This window comes from Hippocampus guttulatus, chromosome 2 (assembly GCF_054856545.1).
Source record: "Hippocampus guttulatus isolate MCC_2025c chromosome 2, RoL_Hgut_1.0, whole genome shotgun sequence".
Lineage (NCBI taxonomy): Eukaryota > Metazoa > Chordata > Actinopteri > Syngnathiformes > Syngnathidae > Hippocampus > Hippocampus guttulatus.
In genome coordinates, this window is record NC_141262.1 from 15,653,264 (window position 1) to 15,677,693 (window position 24,430).

Consider the following 24,430-nt stretch of genomic DNA (forward strand, 5'->3'; position numbering starts at 1 on the left):
CATCTGAATAGAATTACTTGTTTGTTTTGTTTTTGATCTTATTTCTGAATCGTACTTTCCTTTGTGAGAGGCCAACACACCCAAAACAACTCGTTAAAAACTAAACGTTGGGGCTACATATGCTCCCGGTCAGTTTGCCCGATGAACAGACAATAAACATGGCCGCAGACCAGAGCCGCTTTCGCAGGTGACTCCTCACGAGACGCGGGAGTCCACTCCACCTCTTACGAGAGTCCTGCTTGCATCTGGCACGCAGCCACATAAGCCTGTGCACGCGCCGGTGCGTGTGTGCGTGCGCGCGTGTCACTATAGCAGCAGCAGGGGCCCCCACCAACACTCGTGAACACGCTCTGGACACGACTGCTCGTGTAAACACAGCGTCTTCTAGTGGTGACCACACATAATGACGCGTCTTAAAATGGCCACTGGTGCTAGAGGTGGACACTGCAGAACGCAGCCCAGCCACCCCTTTCATCAAGCACGCACACTTCTGCGACCAGGCTGACGTGGGTCAGTGTTTAAATGCAGTGGTTCTATACCTTTGGTATTTTGATCGCAAGGACTTCCTAAATTTAAAAAAAAAAACAAACAAAAAAAGCAAGGTGCGCTCATCAAAGTCCCACCAAACGCAAAGTTTATTCACATGATACAGAAGAGCAGACAATAGAATCTGGAATTAGACTGTAGAAAAACTCAAGAAAAAGAAGCATTGGGGAAGGAGAGTCTAGCTTTGAGCACATGAAAGGGTTTCCACAGTGAGTGATTATAGTTGATCAGCATTTTTTCAGAACCGCAGAGGATGATTTAAGTCAGACAAACGTCAAGCACTTAGCACATAAAATAAAACATGCAACATTCATCTTTGTAGTGTATCTTGGAACGGAATTCATTTAAGGCCTTGAGTTTCCTTATATGATGGCTCAAGTGGAACTTCAGAAACAAACCATAACACCACCAACACCTCTGACCATTCAGCGTCTCTCTGCAAATGTTTAATTTCGCAGTACCAGTCATACTTTCACCTCAGTGAGTGTGGTAGCAGATTCTATTTTGTGATTTGTTGTGACAACATAATACTGTGAACAGTCCTTGCAACGCCGTACAGACAAACAGGGGAGGCATGAAGAAGGGAGCACCAAAATTGGGATTGGTTGGCTCAAACTTCCCTCTTCTTGATGATGAGAGGGCCCACATTGTCGCCAGTTTCCTCATTATGTTTGCTATGGGCGCCATCGCAATAAGGGAACTGCAACAGAAGAACAACACCTCATACGTCAGCTCCTTATTTTCGTAGCCTGAATCAATGTGGTTTGTAAGTTAGGACAACCATTTAAATTTTCTGTGACAATGCTAAGTGGTTAGCTCATTTTAGCGCTTGTGTGACAGTTACAGGTGGTCCCACATGAGGTTTACTACAGTTCCAACATCTGACAATCTGATGTTACAAACTGCACACAATCAACTATTTTGAGCAACGTGAAGATACGGCATCCCGCAGTGCAAAGATGCACACTATTTGTATTTTTCAAAGTTTAACAGAACACAATAAAACCCCAATTTAGAGTGCACCCCTTCAGTGTAGTACAAGCTTCTGCCACAACATGCCAGGCAGTGCCGAGGTCCACTGGATGAGATGCCGTGCAATTACAAGCAAGAAGAAGAGCTAAAGAAGTTCCCAAAAATGCTCCGGTGAAGGTCATGTCCATAAAGCAGAGGGAATATATGCCTGATGCTGGGTTTGCATTAGCCTCAGATAGATGGCGAGGTCCGGGCCGAGGAGCGGTGTCAAGCACGGGGGTGCATTCGAAACTGAAGCCCCCAGGCCACCCCCCAGAGTCAGTCGCGGCACACCGCGACATGGGAAGCACACACGGCTATTGGTCAATGTTTTATCGCTGAAGTTTGACCATGAAACAGATTATTTCTACTGAGAATCTCATGTTGAAATTCAAGACTGTATTCAAAACTAGTAGAAGAGGGCGCTGAAAACACATTTGTAACAGAGACTGATGTTAGTCTTTGGCAATAACTAAGACTGGCTTGAAATCTGACCTTCTTTGACTTCCAACAGCGGCAGTACACAGCCTTGGTGCCAATGTCCTCCATGTCAAAGCTGTGAACCACTTTTGGACTGTCTTTGTTGATACACGTGTTCACCGGGCCCTTTTTGCAACTCCGCCCACTCAGGTAACGGCTCACCAGGAAGCCTCCTGTGGCTGCAACAACCGCAACAGGCACTGCGACCAGGAAATGCTCTGCAGAAACACAAAAACAAGAAAACTAAACTAAAAAGTAGTGTTTGGGCTTTTTTGTGTATGCTAGGGCTGGATTTGTACCCAAAGGCTCGGGTGACACAATTTCGAAATAATGAAATTTGAGGGTTGGCTAATGCCGGTTTCATGTTTTCTGTGGGTTTCATGTGTTACGTGGCGTAAAGTAGTATATATGTATGGATTTGGAATTTTTGAAAAGGGGTGAGTCACTGTTAAAGACCTGCTCCGGACAAAATGTAGAAATGGCAACCCGCGGTTGCAGATAAAGCTTGTCTGCATCCTGGCTAACATTGCAGTACCATCCAAGCCCAAGAGGTGCAGAATTTTCCTATCACTCTCGCATCTGTGTGACACAGGTAGATGCACCTTTTAAATTTGATGCAATTATAACACATAAGTGTCCTTGGGTGTCTTGAAAGGCGCTTATAAATAAAATGTATTATTATTATTATTATTATATCCATCTATCTATCCATCCATTTTCTGATCCGCTTATCCTCATAAAGCTTGCAGGGCGTGCTGGAGCCTATCCCAGCTGTCTTCAGGCAGTAGGCGGGGTACACCCTGAACTGGTTGCCAACCAATCACAGGTTATAACACATATATTGAATATATATTATGTCAGTATAGTAAACGGGAGCAAATGATGCCTTTCCCAAGTGGAATAAGGACCTATTCCTTATTCCACTTGAGAAAGGCATAATTTTGAAACAAACGCCTAAGGATTTCTAGAATGACAAATATACTCTCGCCGTTGCCTGCAAGGCACTGTCGACATTTAAGGAGGAATGTGTGGAGTTTTTTTTTCCCGAGGGCGGTGTTTGAGCAGATGTCTCCAAAGTCACAAGACGAACAAGCTTAACAGGTCCCGTGACTAGGGAGCCACAAGGCCATTACATCGAGAGAAAGTTGGATCACCTTCAAACTCACCACTGGCTGTAAACTATATTTGGCTCATTGGCCTTAATTTGGGCTAGCAATTAGCCCCTAATAAAAGCACTAGGTGTCCCTGCAGCACTTTGCACGAACGAGTTGTCATTCATTTTAGGGGCTGACGTGACTTCCGGTTGTATATATCCAAACAAACAGTCACTTAAACTGTGATAAAATGACCAAGTGTCAGGTGGCCGAGCTAAGTTTTGTTATTTAAGTTACAACGAGGCCAGTCGCAATTTGCTACGAAGCTATAGTTGAGCACTTTACCTTTTGACAAACTCATTCCCGAGCTGGTTGACAATTGTGGAATGGCGGGTAGCCCGGGAGTGGCCATGTTTTTCTCTGGACGCTTCTTTACTTGGCGTCAGCGGCAAGGTCAGACGCGGCTGCCGTCCTCTTTTCGCAAGCGTTGGTCTCGTCTATAGCACGTCACCCCACAACACAGACGTCATAACAAAGAAGGCACAAGAGGCTTCATATCAATACCTCTGGACTACTTCCGGTTTCGTTTTCGGTCTTTTTCATCTCAAAAGGTCTCCAAATATCAGGATTAAATTGGCTTGGTGAAGAGATTTGCACGTGGCTATCTTCGGCATCTTCTCGATTGGTTCAGATACCGTACCAACAACTGGAAATGTTTTGCAAACAAGCAGATGCCTCTTTCATTAACAGTAAGAAGTAAAGGAAGTGAACTTGCTTGATGGCTACGATCTTTGGTGAAAATCAACGTTTGAGTATCATGGACGTAGCAAAGAACATTTCTTTAAAATTCACATCCTGTTTAGTGTTTAAGTCCATGTGCTATTGTGTCTTTGTCTTCACACAAGACAATTCAACACACAAGTAGTACTTGAGACGTTTTCTTCCATACTGGGGTTAGCTTCTGTAGTGTACACACTAGTTTGACAACTGTTGCAAGTTGGTCGGGGTGTAACGAACACCGATGCGAATCGTAAAATCGGTTTTGACTTAAAATGTGAATGCAGTGTAACGAACACTGATTCGAATCGTAAAATCCATACCTGTCAACTCATACGGTTTAGCCATAGTTCATACGGATTTTGTGGTGAATCTTATGTATATGGCCGTATCGCACAAATCATACGGATTCTAAAAAATTCCGCCCCCCAAGAATGGTGCTAGTCTACTCGAATGCTTTCATTTCCAAAGTAAATATGGATGGATGCTGTAACTTCGAGCCGATGGGTCAGCATTTGGAGTTGGTGAAAAAAGTAACGCAGGAGTACAACTCTGAACACAGTAATGCCACTAAGTAGAATGATGATTAGACATTAACCAGACATTGTATTATGGAGCTCTACAATAAATATTGAAAATTTCGTGGGGTTTTCTCTGCCGTTATTTTGACATATAAAATGCTTTGGTATGTTACAAGGATTTTTTGCTCTTTATAAGGATTTTTTTGGTAGTTTATACAGGTTGGCGCTCCGAAAGGTTGACAGGTATGAAAATCGGTTTTGACTTCAAAATATGTGAGTGCATCAACACTCAACGAATGAAACTGTCTCAATATAGCTTGAACAAAAAGTGACAAATCAGTTTGATGTTCTTGATTTGGCGTTTCTTTGAATGTAATTCCCTTCAATAGTTTGGGTTTAAGAGACTTATTACATATCGCCGACTAATAAAAATGACAAAAGTTCTCAATACACTTAATGTTCGATAAATCTCTTTGAAGGAAATGTCGCATTAACCGTACTGAAAATTACTGGAGTTGATTGTAAAATCATTACCTACTTTCAACAAGAAATTCATTGCATCACAATCTCTCAAATTGAGCCATATGGTGTGAAATCAAATCATAATCCCACTCACTCGAACCGACTTGAATTTTCTACTTTAAATGCCACCCTTGAATTGTATTAAATCCCATGTATCAAGATACGTATCAAATCGCCTTTCATTGAAAAGATGCACACTCCTATTTATCGGGCAAAACTGCACTCGTGGGCATCTACACACAGCGGTGTCTTACGGAACTATCACCTTGAACCTTTTGCCCTTTTGCCACACATCAACACAACCATGAAGTGGAATTAAATTCATACGACCTATTAAAACTTTTTTCTTATAAATAAAAACGGTGTGCGAAAGTATGAACCCTTTTTTCTCTAGATTGCAGAAAACGGACTACAGAAAATTCATCGATGATTTCTGAATGATTCAAAGTTGAGCTAAATGACTGATGTAGATCAAAAAGAAGTACGCTACTATGCCAAAAGTAGCAGGAGTAGTGGGGAGAAAATGTTCAGTTGTTCTCGTGCGCTCAATTGTTTTACTAGAGAGGGAAACATGTTTTTTTTAAATGAATATCAAGGACATTTAATACATGCCTAAACTGTTTCCATTGGTAATCTGTTAATGGTAACTTGTCCGCAACTCGTATTATGTAATCCTTCATGAAACAATTCCAATTAATGAAGTGTCTACTTCTCTACAACTAAAATAATCTTGTAATTTCGCGAGGCAACATCTGGGGGCGACAGAACAAACTGCTCACGCAACCGAGCGGTAACGTATATACTGTACTGTACAGTACTAGTGCAGTGTAAAGTACACTGCATAGTCATTTTAGGTGTGCTACACACGAACATTTCCTATCAACGCATAAAATCAATCTACCAGCCAATTTATTCAAGACACTCTGTATGGACTGCATAGGCGGGGCTAAACTACTACATGACGAGATTCAAATCCCAGTGTTGTTTTCCCAACCCTGAAAACTAAAACTCTCAAATCTGAGTATAAAAATGTACAGTGGCAATCAACGCAGTAAAAGCAACTGTTGTGTCTCAGCATTCCCACCCTGCCATCTCTGGTGTATGTGGTGTCATTTTACTAGCTTTTACTTGATATTCCTCACACAAATTAAAAATTTAAGGTGACATTCAATTGTCGCCAAATTATGAACCACACATCATTTTGAACCAACAGCTGCCACTTACGTGCACATGAAAAAAAGTTAAACATATATCGTCTCCTCATTAAAAATGGCCCAAGTCATATTTTGACAAAACTTTGAGGGGGGGGGGGGGGGGGTTGCCTAAAACATCTCATGATGCTGGCCACCTTCTGCTAAAATCAGCTACAACCTTAAGATCATTTGATTCTGCGCTGAAATGAAATTATAGCATTAATCAGTATTTGGTTCAGTTTTTTATGTTTTCTGAAAATACTTCAGCATATTCATTAAAAAATATGTATTTTTTCATATACATGGAGTACAGTACTGTATATGTTGCTCTATGTGACTCGCTGTTGTTTTGCAGCTTCTTACGGACTGTTTGCGGACATTAAAAAAAAAAAGTTTTTACCTGTATATGTTAATTGGTCGCTACTTTGCAGATTTTCGTTTATCCCGGGTGGTTTTGGTCCCCATTAACCGCGATAAACAAGGGATTACTGTAATATATATATATATATATATGAATGAATGAAACTCGCAGAACTTGACTCAATGTACTTAAGTTGGAATTTTAAAAAGGGATCTGAAGCTATTAAATAACCATGTCTTTTCTCCGACGTCCTCTCAAAAAGGTGTTAAAATGAGACAAGAGTCACAGGTTTTTATTACACAGTTTAATCAACACACAAAGCTCAACGAGCCTCTCAGGTAATTCAATATACAGAGGTTTTGTGCAAGAAGAGTGGGTTCTCCTCGCACTCAAGAGCCCAAGCCAGTCCCAGAGCCATTTATGATGATAGCCTCTAAATTTAACAAAAAGCAAACGACAAAAAGAAAACAAGCAACCTAAAGAGACATGGGGAGAGGGATGGGTGGGGCGGGTAAAATTACACAGGTTGGAGAGAAAATAAATGCTTAAATACGGTACAGTTGTCCATGTGAATGTGGTTGTATATAACATGGGTGTTACATCATTGTATTTAATACAGAGTGCCGTTCGACTCAGTCAGTCAATCTGCTTTCTCCACAGATGGGAATCAAAAAAGAAAAAACTAAAACATTGGATGCAAAGTGTAAAAAAAAGTCCCCCAATTTTGTGTGCCCCTCCACCCCCCCAAAAACGGATTAAAAGAAATGGGTCCCTTCAAAGATTAGATGCTCAAAGGAATGCTTTAAACTGTGGTGGGTGGGTGAGGGTTTAGGCGGCGACAACCAAACCCGCAAGGAAACTAACTAAAACGCAGTCAGATGTGAGGAATAAAAGGGCGGGGGCACAAAGGAAGAGGCGCTTATTACCATTGCAAGTTGGCTGTTAGTTCACGGGAAGGAGGGCGTGTCAGGTGGTTGGAGAGGCAAGACAAAAAGAGATGGAAACATACGGGGGAGGAGAATCAACACACATGGGGCAGAGGTACTCTGGTGATGGGGAGGCATGGCTCAATGAAAGCACTCCAATGGAAACCAACAAGATCTTATTTTAAACTTTTCATTTGTTTGTTTGTTTTTTTTGTGTTTGTTTTCTCTTTATATCTCAAGCTTCCCAAACTTTTGCCATAGAACTGGTTGGCCACAATTCTGCCTCACCAACACTACATTGCATACTTTGTTGTCCATTCCCGGGCTATTTTGTTGTACCTGAAACAGACAGAGATTGACAAATCATGAGAATTTTTGTTATTCAATCATACTCCGTGATCTCTGTCTCTCAAAACTGCGACAAAAAACAATGGAGGTATCGTTGCCGAAACGGATTTTATTGAATCCTTTGAGCTTCCAGTTAAGTCCAACTTCAAAATAAAGCTCGGTTTAAAAAGCATACATAGACGTCAATAACTTGGGGAATACTTTTATTTTTGAAATGCTTTTTTTAATCGTCTGTGTTGTGGCATCTGTCCCTATTCAAAAACAATTGAAAGGAAATCTAATTAAAATTAAGAGAAAAATTAAGTAATGTCCTTTTATGTGTTGATTATTCAAAACCAACCTGATAAAGAGCAACATTTTATTTTGTAACATGTAGGATGTAACTGACAGTTTGAAAGTAGACATACACACAGACACACTCTTAAGGGCACCTGAATAAATTATAGTGCTGTGCTAAAGTAATAGCCCCTTTTGAAATTTTGCCCGCCCCACTTTTTTTTAATTAAAAAAAAAAAGTTTAAAATATCATTTGAATTTCCTCCCACTTGTTGTTGATTCACTACAACAAAAAAAAAAATCCAAATTGATATCCTTATGTTTGAAGTCTGAAATATGGCAAAAGGTCAGAAAATCCAAAGAGGGCCAAATACTTTCGCAAGCCACTGTATGATTTTCTTGCGTACTTCACACTAAACTGAACCGAACCAAAATGAAGAGAGAGGAAACATACTTTTCCCTGTCCGTCTTGTAGATACGGGCGATCTCGGGTACTAAGGGGTCATCCGGGTTTGGGTCGCACAGAAGAGAGCAGATGGACAGGAGAACTGCCAAGAACATGAAGAGGTTCAAACAGCATTCAAATTATAAGTTAAAAAAAAGAAATCAGGACATTTTCCATGTTGTGCAGGCAGGTTTACATATTTGTGAAAAGTAATACATGTTGTGGGGCAACTCATCTTACACATGCAATTCAAAATAAGAAAATTACTTTGGGTGTTAACCTCCTATAAGTAAAAGGAACAATAAAAGAGTTAACTATGAATGATGACAGAGTGCGTACGGACGGGTGGAACTGCCAATTGTGGAGAAAACATTTTGGACTGGCAAACGTATTTGCAAGTACATTGAAACATACAAATACGAAGGACAATTTTCCCATAATGGACCAATACATTAGAAAGTTAAGTAAGCAAACATTGTTCATTGGCTATTTACTCAAATTGCCAATGTGGAGTAAACATTTTTGACGGGCAAATATGTTCAAACGTATCTGAAAATACGCTCAAAACCAATGCATGACTTCCATTTGGCATTTTTGTACCCGCATGCCATGTGGCATTTTGGGGGAAGTCAAAACATAATTGAACAATTACAAACATTTCTTGACATTCATACGGTAGATGATTTGACAGGGGCCCAAAAGATTTTTGTTGGGATCAACTGACAAATCGTGGAAATGGATGTGTCAGGTCATGCCTGACATCCAAGAACTTTTCCATGATTTCTAACGTGCATTACTGCCACCTGTGCGTCTTAGCAGTCAGTGAAAAGACAGCTGGGCGAAGAAGACCGCTTGGCTTGGTTCCCGAAGATTCTTGTGCAGCAAGCACAATGTGTCAACGCGCTTTGAGAGTCTGAAGGCTCGACTGAAAGCGCTTACCTTTGGAGATGGTGAGAGCTGGAGACCACTGTGATCGCAAGATGTCAAGACAAATGCTGCCGTTGCTGTTGATATTTGGATGGTAGATTCTTGTGGTAAATGCAACCTGTAGAAGACACACACACACAAGGAAGTCAATGAGGCAACAGTTTTGCCACTTCCATTTTTCAGGGTGTTCCTGTCTCGCATACCTTTGGTGGTTTGAAGGGGTAGTCTGTGGGGAAGTGGATGGTCAAGAAGAAAACCCCGCCTTGGTAAGGACTGTCATTCTAATGCAGGACACAAAAATGTTTAGCCTAAAACATACACAGAGAAGCTCCATGGATGACAAACTAAGGATCATACAATAAGTTAATGGACCTGTCAACATGAAAGAGACCTCTGCGTTCAATACTTACAGGCCCCATTATTGTGGCTTGCCAATGAAAACCTGAAACGCAGAGGAGCTGATTAGGAGGGAACAGTAGTTGGGGGATCTACTTCATTTTTCAGATGAACTTGCATCAAAAAGTATTGCTTTGGAGAATGTATTGACTTCTGGTGCCTAATAATAGGTTTTGCCTTCACATGTCCCTTCAACCTCTGTACATGTTATTTTAACATGCCGATGGAAGTCTACCGGTGAGCTGCTTGTGGCACCAAAAGAGGTTACCAACATTTTGCAAACGGCACTAAATAGTATTGGTCATATCTAGGTAAAAGTGGTATATTTTAGATAGTTTTCATATTGCATCTAATTTCATTGTGCTGTACCTACCTACAGAGGGTGAGGGTATATACACCACTATTTAACAGACCAAATGAGAACAACAAAAAAGGAGAAACTCCCCCCCTCAAACAAGCCATGAATAGATCAGGAGAGACAACAAATACGTGATCATATGCACGCAAACATTACAGAAATGTTATTTAATAAATAGTATGTATATTGTGATCATGCTTAAGGAGCACAATTTAAAACCAGTGTGTTAACTGCTGAATTAAACTGATTAGGCACGGGCTCATTGGTATGCTGTGGTGGTGCTTAGCTTCCGCTCAGCCTCTCCAAAAGGCTGTCAGTCTGTGAACTATTGCCCCTTTTTGCCAATGCACAAGTAGGCTCAGCTCAAATCTGCTCGTCGGCTTATTATTACGATTATAATTATTATTTACTGTCCAAATTAAGGACCCAAAGAAAAAAGGCAGAATGCGGGTAATTTTATTTTAACCATATTTAACCTTTCATTAAGATGTCAACACAACAATGAAAAAGTCAAACTGGTCCACATATAGAGCCAATAAACACCTTTTGAAACAATGTACTTTGTACAATAGAAAGGTTCAGAGAATCTGGAGAAATCACTGCATGTAAGCAGCAAAGCTGAAAACCAACATTGAATGCCCGTGACCTTTGATCCCTCAGGTGACGCTGCATCAAAAACAAACATCCATATGTAAAGGATATCACCACAAGGGCTAGGAACACTTCGGAGAGCCAATTTATTTAAATACAGTCCTGCGCTACATCTGAAAGTGCAACTTAAAAGTCTATTTTGCAAAGCAAAGGCCATTTATCAACAACACCCAGAAACGCCGCAGGCTTCTCGGGGCCTGAGCTCATTTAAGATGGACTGATACAAAGTGCAAAAGTGCTCTTGGTCTGAAAACTCCACATTTCAAATTGTTTTTGGAACTAGTGGATGTTGTGTCCTCTTGGCCAAAAAGGAAAAGAACCATCTGGACTGTTAGGGACAGAAAGTTCAAAAGCCAGCATCTGTGATGGTATGGGGCTGCGTTAGTGCCAATGGCATGGGTAACTTACACATCAGCGCGGGTACTAGGCTGGCTTGCCTGCAGTCCAGACCTTTGAAACTGTGTGACACATTATGAAGCCTAACATACGACAGCGGAGACAACTGTTGAACAGCTAAAGCTGTAAATCAAGCCAAGAATGGGAAAGAATACAACCTACAAAGTGTCAACAATTAGTGTCCTCAGTTCCCAAACGTTTATTGAATGTTAAGAGAAAAGTTGATTAATCATAGCGGTAAGCATGAATTGACCCTGTCCCAACTTTTTTGGAACGTGTTGCAGCCTTAAAATTCTAGAGATAAGGATTATTTGCTAAAAACAATAGTTTGTTTGATTTGCAAATCATGATATTCTGTTTAACACAACGTCCCAACTTAATTGGAATTGGGTTGGTACATTAACCTTCATTCAATGTTCAAGTGTAGCGAACTAATACTCTTGGAGTGCGTGTGTAACCCAGGGGTTGTTAAGACTTCTTTAATTAATATCTTGTGTTAATGTGATGTTTTACACATGCAATACAGTTGACCAACCGTTTTAGGACGACCATATTTTCTGGACTACGAGCCGCTATTCTTTTCTCATGCTTTGAAACATGTGGCTTTTAATGTATTTGTGGTTTATTTATGAACTTTTATGAACGGGCTTCAAGCAGTTATTAGATTTACCCAAAGGTTGACCAATGAAATTACCGAACATGTCACAGTGGACCAATGAAACTGTCTCGGGTCCGCCATCATACTAAATAGTCATCAGCCAGAAAGCTAACACTGGGAGAAGGTGATAAAAGTGACTTTGCATTAAGATGAGTATTCTCCTGCAGTGTCACAAGGCACTCGCCACACGATGCCAACACTCGGAGGCAGAACTTCCATGTAAAATTTCAGCATTCTTACATTTTTCAAAACATGATCTGCTAGCCACGTTACACTACTGTTACTTAAAAGGTTGTTTTTTTTTTCAATCGATACGTACAACAGAGTTTGTTTCTGCGCTTATAAGGTTTACTTGCATACATGCAGTGTATATTCCTATTTATGAATTTGACACATGGAGCTTGAGGCATTTATCTTTCCTGGCAACTGACTTGGATTCATTTACTTTATTGGTACCACTTATGTCATTCAGTGACATGTTCGCTATGTCTTGAACTGATCATGTGATGAAAACAGTCTTCCTGCTCTGAGATGAACAGACCGAGCTAGCAGCATCCATTCAACGGTAGTGGCATACAGTCAATAGCAGGATAGTCAGCTGAGTTGCAAAATTAATTGTTCGACATGATGCTTTATGACCTTGTTTTGTTGAAATGCATTCAAATACAGCATGGTGTGCTGTTATAATGTTAAGACTGTGAACACAACATTCAGTCAATACTTAAAAACTTTGACTCTTGAATATGGTAGTAAGGTGATAAACGTACTGTCATCTCCTACTGGTCCAGCAGAACACTGGGCTGGGGGATCCCGTGCGAAGTCATTCAACTCCTAACACAAACCAAAAACAATTGCAGTTAAAAAGTCAGTTAAGTCGAAGCAAAATCATATCCATTGAAGTTTCAAGACCTGGACCTTGTAAAATTCTGAACAGTACAAATTACAGGTGGCGCCAGACCCCTTTTACTGGGAAACATGCCCCAGTAACAACGAGCTGTTACCCAGTATCAGGCGCGGACTGACCTTTGCGGCCATAGCGGGACGAAAAATATAACAAAATTGCCACGCAGTCATTAACATGTTGCAGCGACCACCACCAGTGTTTCGGTCCAATCATTGATTCGCAACATGCTCACGATGGGTGGATGCTTCCTTCCCCTTCAATCCTTCCCGGGTAAGCGGCACTGGCAGGTGGGCCCCACCTTCGACAGACGGCTTAAATTTGTGTATATCAATGACACAATGCTACAAAGGTAAAATAAGAACCTCATTGTCTGAATAAAAGAAAAAATTAACTCATGAACATTGCAATGACACATTGGGCATCGGTGAGCCCCCTACAAGCAGGCTTGTTGAAAATGAATCAAATTTATCGATCAGGGCATGCAAAAAGAATAAAAACCAAAAGAGGATGAAGAAAAAAAAAATGAAGAGCTGGTGATAAGTGTTTTCTATATGTTGCAGAAGAAAAGTAGTACTGCCAGTTTGTCCGAGTATCACAAGGCCGATTGCACATTACTCGCTCACATTAAACAACAGGAAACACAAAATTGTGACATTGCCCTAATGGCCACAGCAGGAATCAGGAGCCAGTTAATCTGGAAGACAGTGGAATATTACATGGATGCCTACACATCACACACACAAAAAAAAAAAATAATAATTCACGGCCAACCTACAGTTGGATAAAATACCTGATGCACGACAGGCCAAGAATTCCTCGTGCCGGCGATTGACCAATCAGAGCCGTTCACGGCAAAATAATGCGAGCAGTTGCTCGAGTTGCCAGTCTGGTAAGGGAGTGACATATTTTCCCGTGAGTGTTTCTCGACCCAAACAATTAAGTTTTTATGTATCTTAAAAGTAGTGTATAGGCATGTTACTGTCTCTACATACCATTCATTTTTACCAGCACTGCATAACACATAGGCAGCCCGGTAGTCGAGTGGTTAGCACGTTGACTTCACAGTGCAGAGGTACCGGGTTCGATTGGAGCTGCGGCCTTCCTGTGTGGCGTTTGCATGTTCTCCCCGTGCTCGCGTGGGTTTTCTCCGGGTACTCCGGTTTCCTCCCACATTCCAAAAACATGCATGGCAGGCTGATTGAACACTCCAAATTGTCCCTAGGTGTGAGCGTGAGCGTGAATGGTTGTTTGTTTCTGTGTGCCCTGCGAGTGGCTGGCGACCGGTTGAGGGTGTCCCCCGCCTACTGCCCGAAGGCAGCTGGGATAGGCTCCAGCAAGCCCCCGCGACCCTAGTGAGGATGAAGTGGTTCGGAAAATGGATGAATGAATGAATGAATGAATGCATAACACATCGCCAATGACAAGGAATTTACACGGATGTCATTATTTTACACGCAACTTAATTTTGACACACATTCAACTACTGGTAACCAGGCGTAGATTTTTTTTTTTAGGGCTTGGAATGAATTCAATATCGATATATACAGTATGTATATATTGCGATAGACATGATCAATATCAGTTCAAATTGCACTCAACATCAATATTTAAAAAAAACAAGCAAAAATACACAAATAAATCAGGACACACACCCCAACCCTTGGTGCTGCATGCAGAAGCTACAGTTTGACGTTCAATTACATGCACTTCAGTGTGTAAAATGAATGCCATCCAGTTGTGAAGTAATAGAATGCAACGACCTAAGTTTGAAACACGCACTACGGTACCTCAGCGAGACCACACTTCGCAAGCCTATTACCAATCTCTTCAGCAGAGGTGTGAGCAAAATGTCATCACAAACGACTTAAGTATTCCCTCAAGTGACTAAGTGCATTGCATTTGTTATACATGCTGTTGTTATTGATCCAGCAAAGTTATGATTGGCTGATTTATTGTCAGACTTGTTTATTACTATTTACTGTGACATTGAAAGGAACTTCTACTTACTCCCATGCCACTGGCCAACTACGTCTGCTTGTGTAATGTGTTAATGCAACTAAACCAACCTTGTTCTACTTCTTCCTTTCATAACTTTGCTGCTGTGAATTGGGAATTTCTCCATTGCGAGACTAATAAAGGTTTTCTTATCGTATCTTATCTTATCTTACAAGGCACACACACTGACTTTTTTTAAACAGACATTTGGACCATCTCAAATATACATTTCTCGGCGGCCCGGTGGGCGAGTAGTTAGTGCGTCCACTGGGTTCGATTCCAGCTCTGGCAAAAACATGCATGGCAGGTTAAATGGAACACTCTAAATTGTCCCTAGTGTGAGCACGGTTGGTTGTTTATCTCTGTGTGCCCTGCGATTGGTTGGCAACCGGTTCAGGGTGTCCCCTGCCTACTGCCCGAAGACAGCTGGGATAGGCTCCAACACGCGCCACGACCCTAGTGAGAATAAAGCGGTTTGGAAAATGGATGGATGGATATTTTCAAGTAATATTACATCAATTCTTTCTTTTTTTTTCTCCAGGTGCTTATTTTGAAGTGTAAAAAAGTTATATTAAATATATAATTGATATCAATTTATAAGAACAACTTTTGTCGCAATACGGTGTAACCATATCCCCCAGCGCAAATATACACACACACACACACACACACACGCACGCACAACAACACAATTGTTTATTTTTTTTCTCGAAATGCACTAAGGAGTGGCACCCAAATTTCGTTGTATGCTATACAATGACAATAAAGGCGATTCTGATTCTGCAAGAATTATCTGAGTAGGTTTTGATGGGAATGTTAAAGCCAACAAAACCTATACCAGTTGAAACAGAAATTCATAAAGGCAGTGTTAAAAAGGTATGAGGGTAAATGAGAAGTCATTCTTTAGTGATGGCTTTCCTTTTTTGTTGAAGAAAGCCATAAGTGTGGGTTTGTTTTTGTATATTTGCTGTTAGCATTCAGGTGGACAAAGGGTGTGATTTAAAAAGCTATTTCCTCCATCCCCATTTCAAATCTTGGGTTTTCATTTTTATTCGTTTTGCTGTGGTTGCTATTGTTTGGTTTGGAATTAATTGCTTTACAAACAAAAAAACTAAAGCACCTGCAACCAGGTAGACTGTAGAACTGCCACAGAAACTCGCATAGAGTCCACTCAAATTTGCTACATACTGAATCTACAATATTGCTAAATGAATCGCAGCATTATGTAATAGTAGTACTAGTTCAGATATGGCAGGCAGTGCACGCGACAAAAGAAGGCAGCATGGATACTATTTAGGGACTGAGTAACAACAATTACTCTATGTTCTAATTAGTTTCAGACAGAGGTCCAAGTCAACTACAAGTTGTTGTTTTTTTGGAGCCGGTGCAGCCGTACAAATGTTACCTGGTGTCAATGTGAGCGAGGACAACTCTAACAGCATCAGTGCAGAATCAGATTTATGGTTGCCGTATAAACACTTGGTAGACAACGACCAGCTAATATGATCTAAGAAACGGTATGTCGTTGTTCTGCGGCTCGCCCGCTGTCACTAAGGCGACATCAGTCGAACGACGCGTGGGGCCTGCTAACATCGTTTACAGCTTCCCCACGGTCTGGTTAAATGTCAGTTGCAAAACACAAACAAAATGGCAAGATATAACTTTTTTTCCTGACACAACCACGTAAAATACCTTTCAAGGTTGCGCATTGTCAAAGTAATATGATGAAAAAAAGCACAAGCACAAAACTCCTTTAGATGACATCCGTCCTCACGTCCGGAACACATTTATCCATATTTAATAATACACTGTGTGGATCCATTCACTAAAAGATCCAAATGAGCGATTTGGACAACAGTTAATCGAGCGTAAGGGGTCGTTGTTGAGAGAGCTCACTTTAGCATAGCCGCTAAGGGGACAACTGTCAAATGTAGCAGCGAGTTGAGCCACTCACATTAGCAATAAGAAATAAAGTTAGCAATAATCGTATCCGCGTGGGAGACTTCGAAAAACGATACGATGGACGACAAGCTCAATTATTAGCGAGTACAATCAAGTTTTACCTGAGTGTTAATGTGTTAGCTTAGCTTCATCTGAGGAAACATTGAGTTTATCATCGTTAGCCAGCCACACGGGCATATTCAGATAAGCAAAGTAGTTGAATGCAGACGTAATGTCGTTCACACGGGAATGCCAACAGCCCAACATATGGCGATTAAACGCGTGGAAGGTAAGCCAAATGAAGATAACCACCCACGGGAAACAAAGTCGTCGTGTAAATCGAGGTGGCCCGTTGGAGAGACCGAAAGCGGCGCATTGCTTTAGCCTCCCAACTGTCGTCGATGGCTGGCTGGAGGTAATCTACGCACAGGCCAGTCGCGACGATTTTGACAATGTCAGGAAATTATGCGAAGCGTAATAACCCCAAAAAGACGGCCAGTTACAGAACAACGTCGGGGAAACCCCCCAACATAACTGCGAAATACAGGGCCTCTGCGCTCACTTCCTTACCTTGTGGATTCTTTTCAGAGCCATTGTTGTGCTAGCGCTTCTGCCAGGGAAAACGTGCGGGTAAAATGGCGATTGATATCAGTCCGTTGATAAATCACCGACGTGATTATCATAGAACACGACCAGAGAACACTCAAACGATCGTAGATCGCTACTACAACGAGCTACCTAAGGAATTCCAAGTCGAAAGTAAGCGATGGAAGGGTTAGACCCGCGGTCCTTCCTCCTACTGCAGCAGCTACCAAATCACAGCGGGCCTGTGCCTACACAACAGGAACAATGACAGAACATCCGGCTGCTCGCCTTCACAATAATACATCTCAACCATTGCAGAAAAGTTTGAGGTTGGCGCTTATTGGCTTGTGGCCGTGTTTTGTAGTAAAAGGAGTTTAACTGGATTTGTTCAAGAGCATTAAAAAATTACAAGTGCCACAGGTCAATGGCAACCTTTGAAATTTTTTGACTCCCACCGCCCCTATCCTGCCCATTCCAAGCAAACACACGTACAAGTGCAGCACAAACACGAAAGCAGCGATTAGAACAGAATAGCTACATGCGAGTTTATTGTCTTTAAACGTTATTGAATGAATAAAAAACATATTTAAAAATGTAATATACATTGCTGGAGGGGCTCTACCGGTACGACACAGATTTCCGGTGTAGTGCCGTACCTGCTTGCCGGGAATCAAAACCAGCATCATCAGAAAGAAAGTCAGCAAGCGACATGTACCAATACACGACCATTGAATTAGCTGAGGTTTATTGTTAACATCCTAAATTAGGAACCTAGTTCATCATCGTGTAAAGTAATTGTGTATCACTCTAAATTTCAATATTTACAAGGATCTATAAATGCATGCGTTTGAAAGGAATGGAAGACTTGACCTGAGATGTTGAACAATGCAGACCTTTTGAAGGGAGACTTTAGTACAGTCTACATGAAGCAACGCCATTACGACAGAAGCAAAAGTACTTACACTGTACTTAAGAAACAGACATTTCTGTCTGTCTGTCTGTCTGTCTATCTATCTATCTACAGTGTATATATCCATAGAGATTGGGCAATATTTGCATTTCACTTTCACGGCACGGTGAGTGACTGGTAAGCACATCCGCCTCACAGTGCAGAGGTGCAGGGTTCGATTCCGGCTCCAGCCTTCCTGTGTGGAATTTGCATGAATTCCCGAGTTTGAACTTTGGTTTCCTCCCACATTCCAAAAACATGCATGGAAGTCTAATGGAATCCATTTTCTGATCCGCTTATGCTCACCAGGGTCTCGGGGCGTGCTGGAGCCTATCCAACTGTCTTTGGGCAGTAGGGGGGGGACACCCTGAACTGGTTGCCAGCCAATCGCAGAGCACACATAGACAAACAACCATCTGTGCTCACGCTCATATACCTAGGGAAAATTTAGAGTGTTCCATGAACCTGCCCCGCATGTTTTTGGAAGGTGGGAGGAAACTGGAGTACCTAGAGAAAACCCACATAGGCACGGGGTGAACATGTGAACTCCACACACGAAGTACACAGCCGGTATCAAACCGTTGCACCGCTGCACTGTGAGGCCGACATGCTAACCAGTCGACCACCGGGCCGCTCTAGGTTGCAGATACAGTATTGATATAAATTTGCCAATATGGCCTAACAACTGTACTATGTACAGACAGAGCCATATACTCTGCTTCACATGTGAGCAACCTAATGGTAGCTTGTTTCTTAGTCTTCCATGAAACATTAGGACTGTTTTGTTAAGGCTAATACAGTAATTTGTTATGCTTTGCCTGTCACGAATGTCAGCTGCCTAATCAGCATCACCGTACACTTGTAGTTCAAGTTTGTCATCACATTTATTGAAGTAAAGTACCCTACGATCTGTTTTACTGTAGACCATTGTTCGATCTATTTTACTGTAGACCATTGTTTGATCTGTTTTACTGTAGACCATTGCTCTTCTGTTGATGTAGTGGAATATTGTAATAACTTACTCAATATGAAACTCAAATAAAGTCTCGTGCAAGTAGTTAAATTAAGATACCCAAAGCCACTCTGTATTACCTGACATCACACATCTCTTCTGTCTTCTCAGTATAATTATAGTTCACATAGCACCATTCTTGGTTTACACTTTTTTCAACATACTTTCTTCATGTCAATTTTACACACATGTTTGTCACCTTGTTTAAAATCACTACCTAGGTTGTGTTTCAGTTCTCATAATTGAAGAGAAACTGCAGAATGGCTGAGAGTTGATGGAGCAAAATCAGATTCACTTTCAACTTCCCAAATTTTCTGTGAACAGCTGATTATCTCTAATAAGGCGATGAATCAATCGAGACAAGCTCATTTCTCAAAACGTATTGGTGAGAACCGGAATAACCAGACAACAATTTTTTCCCACAATTGATCGTTTGATTAATCCTCTTTTTAATAACCAAATCAATATGTCGTCTAATTCAATGTGTGAAGAATTTGCAGCCCATTTTAATATTAAAATAGAGGCTAGAATGTCAAACCTATTGCACTGTCAATCCTTGGATTTCAACATCAGTTCTTACTAATTATAAACCTATAGTGAATCTGCCATTTTAAGTAGGATTTTAGAAAGATGGATTTTAATCAGATGTTTGATTTTTAAAAATAATAATTTTAATCTGCTTTCTGGGCTAAACAAAGTATGTGAGCCTGCTTTAAAAACCCACGGTGTCTTAAAATTCAAACAAATATTTAAACAGTGGGAAAATCCCTCAAACTACAGTAGTCCTAAATGTGCGATCCACCTGTGTTTGCCAGGATTGATTCGGCCCATTTGACCAGCCAATCACTGGGCCCCACTGGTTTGTACCCCTACATTTGAACAAAAAGGTGCAGATATGTCCCCTTTACACCCATTTGATAGTTTGGACCAATAATGTATCATTTTTAACCATACAAAGTAGGCTACCGGTACTTATTTGTACCAAGTGGTTCAATTGTGAGCCCTGTAGTTGTAGGATAGAAAACGTTGCACCAAGGATACATAACAACAGTAGCTTTTTTTATGACATTGTACCGTATTTGTATCTTACTTATGCATACCTGTCAACTCATACGGTTTAGCCATAGTTCATACGGATTTTGTGGTGAATCTTGCGTATATGGCCGTATCGCATATATCATACGGATTCTGAAAATTTCCGTCCGTCCCCCCCAAACAGGTAGTTCAGTTTGTTTTTGCCCAGAATGGTGCTAGTCTACTCGAATGCTTTCATTTCCAAAGTACCTAAATATGAATGGATGCTGTAACTTCGAGCCGATGGGTCAGCATTTGGAGTTGGTGAAAAAAGTAACGGAGGAATACAACTCTGAACACGATAATGCCACGAAGTAGAATGATGATTATACATTAACCAGACATTGTATTATGGAGTTCTACAATAAGTATCATTGAAAATTTCGTGGGTTTTCTTCTGCCGTTATTTTGACATATAAAATGCTTTGGTATGTTACAAGGATTTTTTGCTCTTTATAAGGATTTTTTTTGGTAGTTTATACAGGTTGGCGCTCCGAAAAGTTGACAGGTATGCTTATGAGTTCATCGTGAGTACTTTTGGCACATCTGAAGACCACGTGACAAAATTGTCAGACCAGTACAGTCATCCGAGCTATGCGTGAAGGGGAAGCCCTGGACTGTAAATGTAATCCTCCACAGGATGGCAGTAATAGTCCGGTTGCGTATTTGTGCCTATGCACGTCGTCCCGCGTGAGACTGAATATGCGAGGGAGTTCCTTCTCTCGCCATTCTGGGGTGTTGCCGACCGGTTGCACATTGTTACTTCGCAGGGGCGTCATTGAGAGGTAGAGCCCGAGTTTCTTCTTGGTGAGAATCTGCTGCAGTCTACCCCCATAGCTCTCCCCCCTTTCCTACAAAACTCAGCATCTTCACCAAAACAAATCCGAGATTCAAGCATGCCGCCTCAAATGCCGCGAGCTATCCGTCCTCCCAGTCCCCAAAACCTGAGCACCAACAGCTGGTTTTCCCGACCGAGAAAAGACAGAGAACCCGCCAAATGATGCCAGTGCCGCAACCTGCACCCGCGCATATCGTCGACACCTGCAACAGGAGGACCCGACAACACCACGTTGTGTGACAGAAGATCAAAAACCTTTCCCCTCAGCCCCCTGTACACACAGTCGCCCTCGCTTCCGACTCCCAGGATGTCCGTCTGCAACGCAACTCCCGCGGACCGGCTGATTAAATGTAGACATGGCGAACGATGCACGGCCATTGACGGCGACTGTACATGATGTGCACACTGATTCAGCTGTGATCATCCTTCCTTCCCTGGTTCCTCGCCCTCTCCTTCTCTTATGTAGCATGGTCATCCCTACGTGTTATCGAAATACATAATTTCACTCAATAAAGTCACCGTGCATGTGGATGAGGGCGGGAGAATAGAAGTGGTAGGTGGGGGGAGGTTGGGATCGGGGGAGGGTATCCAGCGCCATACGACACAATCAGGGTCTTCCCCTCGTTATTCTATTAGAATTCGCTCCTCGGCGAGGCAATACCCCATTTTCCAAAGGAGGAGGAGGGGGGGGGGGTGCAATGTACCGGCTCCGTGTACGCGCACTACTCCTAGCGGTGGTTCGCTGTCACTGAATAATACCCTCCAGAGTCACCCACGGAGTGATAGAGGGAGACACAAGCCAGCGAGTGTCGGAGATGAGCGTCTTGTTCCAATGAAACGCCGAGCAGTGTGACGATGACAGCGAAAGGCAGACATAAAGGTAAAGAGCGCCTCTGCGCGTGTTTTGCGATGCGGCGTGAATGTGGTCACGGGGGATGATGTTGCGGCGACGCGAACAGGGAGGGAGCAAAGGATGCTGCTTCGTGGAAGCGTTTTACAACAATTCTGCCTATCATATGCTGAGTTTTTAATGTGTACGTTATATGTATGCGTGTGCGCGTCTGCTTTTTTTTCTCCAAAGGCTGGCCTACATTTGCGGTCTAGTTTTATTTTTAGACACAGATAGGTGATCGATTGCTTATAAACGCTAGGATGCAGTAAAAACTTTTCCAGACCGAGTGTGCGGCATCCTTTCGGTTTTTCGTCTTTAAGATTGACTTCCCCACCGTGGCCCTTTAAATCCACGCACGGTCGTCCTCTCGCCGAGGCTTGCGCGTTCGAGAGAGATGGTTGCTTTTGTTGCCGCTCCTCCAGCCTCCTTCTTGGCTGCACCTCATGTTTGCCTGACGGTCAAACGAGAGACAAAATGGAGTGAGGATGTGCTGGGCTGCAGATGAGAGAGTCCGTCGCCCGCCGGGCCGTCGCCAAGATGACGACTCGTCATCTCGACGATTCGTGCCGCACTAATGCTGTGTTGTTAATGCATCATTGGATTATGAAATATTTAATGTGTTGAAGAGAGTACGCGTGGCTGACTATCGGAAGGGGGCTTTGCACGGATTGTCGTGCCTATGTAGTCACCACTCCTAGCCTGACATGTTTCACGCAGACACAGGCGCAGCATCTCTGTCACATGCGACGATGTTTGGTCGACCCACTGGTAAGAAAGTCACAAGGTCTCTCTGCCGGAAGAAGCGGAGCTGACAGCTGGACGCGTCGCCCGGGCATGCCCCGGTATTCCGTGCGTAGGTCGTGCTCAGAAGGGGGGGGGGGGGGCTTGCAGTTTTTGCACGTAGACCATTAGACTAAGATGTGCATACACTTCCTGGTCGATTGTGTGCGTGCGTGTGTGTACAATTGTACGGCACGCTTGCGCATGTGCATGGGCGGTGCTGGATCTCTGAACTTGCTGATAATATTGAATGGTCCCCCCCTCAAGCAGCACCGTGGATGAATAGTTGCCTCGCAGAAAGAGAGATTCTCGCAGGGGCGTAGTTGAGGGGAGGAGCTGTGTGGGCATGTCTCTTTCTGAATGTGGCACCTCTGCATCCCTCCTCACATCGTGTAGAAATTAAAACACTTCCATTCCCTTTTAACATCCAATATATTACATTTGTTTATAAACGGCATTGAAAGCATCATGAACATTCAAGATGCAGACGACCAGTCACCCACACCAACACACGCATGCACCCCCCCTCGCACGCACGTGTGTGTGCGTGTGTGACACACGCGCGCGCGCGCGCACACACACACACACACACACACACACACACACACACACACACACACACACACACACACACACACACACTAAGTAGAGGAGACATACAAATGTAAGCTGCCTGCTGCCATGGTAGAGTTTAAAAAGCAAAATAATAAAAATAATAATATTCAGAAATATTTTTGACAGTTTGCTTGTTTATAATTGATTTAAAAAGTCCACTCACACCTATTCAGATGTAAAGTTTTTGTGCTATAACTCGTAACAATGAGGCCAGGTAAAAAGAATTCAAGAACTGTTTCCCTCATTAACGTGACTGATCATATGTAACTCAATTGAAAAAAATATATCGTCAGCCACATAGCATAATTGGCTAAGTCCAGCCTTCCATCCATCCGTATCCGAGCCGCTTATCCTCACGAGGGTTGCGGGTGTTTGCCTATCCCAACCATCTTTGGGCATTAGGCCGTGTACACCCTAAACTGGTTACCAGCCAATCACGGTTCACACATATCCAAACAACCATTCACACTTATTTTTCAATACTTTTGGAAAACAAGAAAAAAAACAAATTTTTAGAACACATATTGGTATTTTGGGGGGCGTCTTTTTCCTTTTGCTTACTTGTTCAGCCATCTGATTGAAGTTTTGGTTCCAATGTCAATAATAAAATACTAACATGTGGAACCCCATCGAAAAGGTCTGCCACTGCTACTGTTGGCCCAGAGGATGCAATGTCCATGTTTTCCAAAAGCAATTTGAAATGTGGACTCATCAGACCACAGAACCCTTTTCCACTTTGCATCAGTCCATCTCAGATGAGCTTGGGCCAACAGAAGGTTTTTACTTGCGTTTTAGATGTAGCGACAAACTGAAGTGATCTCGATCCCCTGTATGCTCATATCATATAAGTCATTTTTTGAAGCAGTGCCACCTGAGTGATCAAACATCATAGCCATTCAATGTAGATTTTCGCCCTTGCCAATTGCGCAAAGATATTTTCAGGATTCTCTGAATGGTTT

General features: G+C 42.3%; 3 protein-coding genes across 4 annotated transcripts in view; 1 reads left to right on the plus strand and 2 right to left on the minus strand.

Moving 5' to 3' along the window:
* Positions 1–611: 611 nt before the first annotated feature.
* LOC147208646 (CDGSH iron-sulfur domain-containing protein 1) lies at positions 612–3,642 on the minus strand. Its single transcript, XM_086138693.1, has 3 exons — positions 3,477–3,642; positions 2,053–2,255; positions 612–1,246 (listed from the first exon to the last, which is right to left on the minus strand). Exons 1-3 carry the CDS (start codon positions 3,541–3,543, stop codon positions 1,157–1,159), a joined length of 360 nt encoding a protein of 119 aa, XP_085994819.1. The 5' UTR covers positions 3,544–3,642; the 3' UTR covers positions 612–1,156.
* A 3,139-nt stretch (positions 3,643–6,781) lies between these two features.
* LOC147208647 (ubiquitin-conjugating enzyme E2 D2) lies at positions 6,782–17,562 on the minus strand. The gene is made up of 7 exons (XM_086138708.1): positions 17,297–17,562; positions 12,654–12,717; positions 9,838–9,869; positions 9,631–9,708; positions 9,440–9,545; positions 8,510–8,603; positions 6,782–7,770 (listed from the first exon to the last, which is right to left on the minus strand). The coding sequence occupies exons 1-7, from the start codon at positions 17,318–17,320 to the stop codon at positions 7,725–7,727; spliced, it is 444 nt and encodes a 147-aa protein (XP_085994834.1). The 5' UTR covers positions 17,321–17,562; the 3' UTR covers positions 6,782–7,724.
* Positions 17,563–21,892: 4,330 nt separating this feature from the next.
* LOC147208648 (protein phosphatase 3 catalytic subunit alpha-like) overlaps positions 21,893–24,430 on the plus strand; it is a 35,148-nt gene continuing 32,610 nt past the window's right edge. For both annotated transcript variants that reach the window (XM_086138723.1, XM_086138732.1), the window contains exon 1: positions 21,893–22,064. In XM_086138723.1, coding sequence (XP_085994849.1) covers positions 22,040–22,064 — 25 coding nt within the window. In that variant the 5' untranslated portion in view covers positions 21,893–22,039. The remainder of the gene's footprint in view (positions 22,065–24,430) is intronic.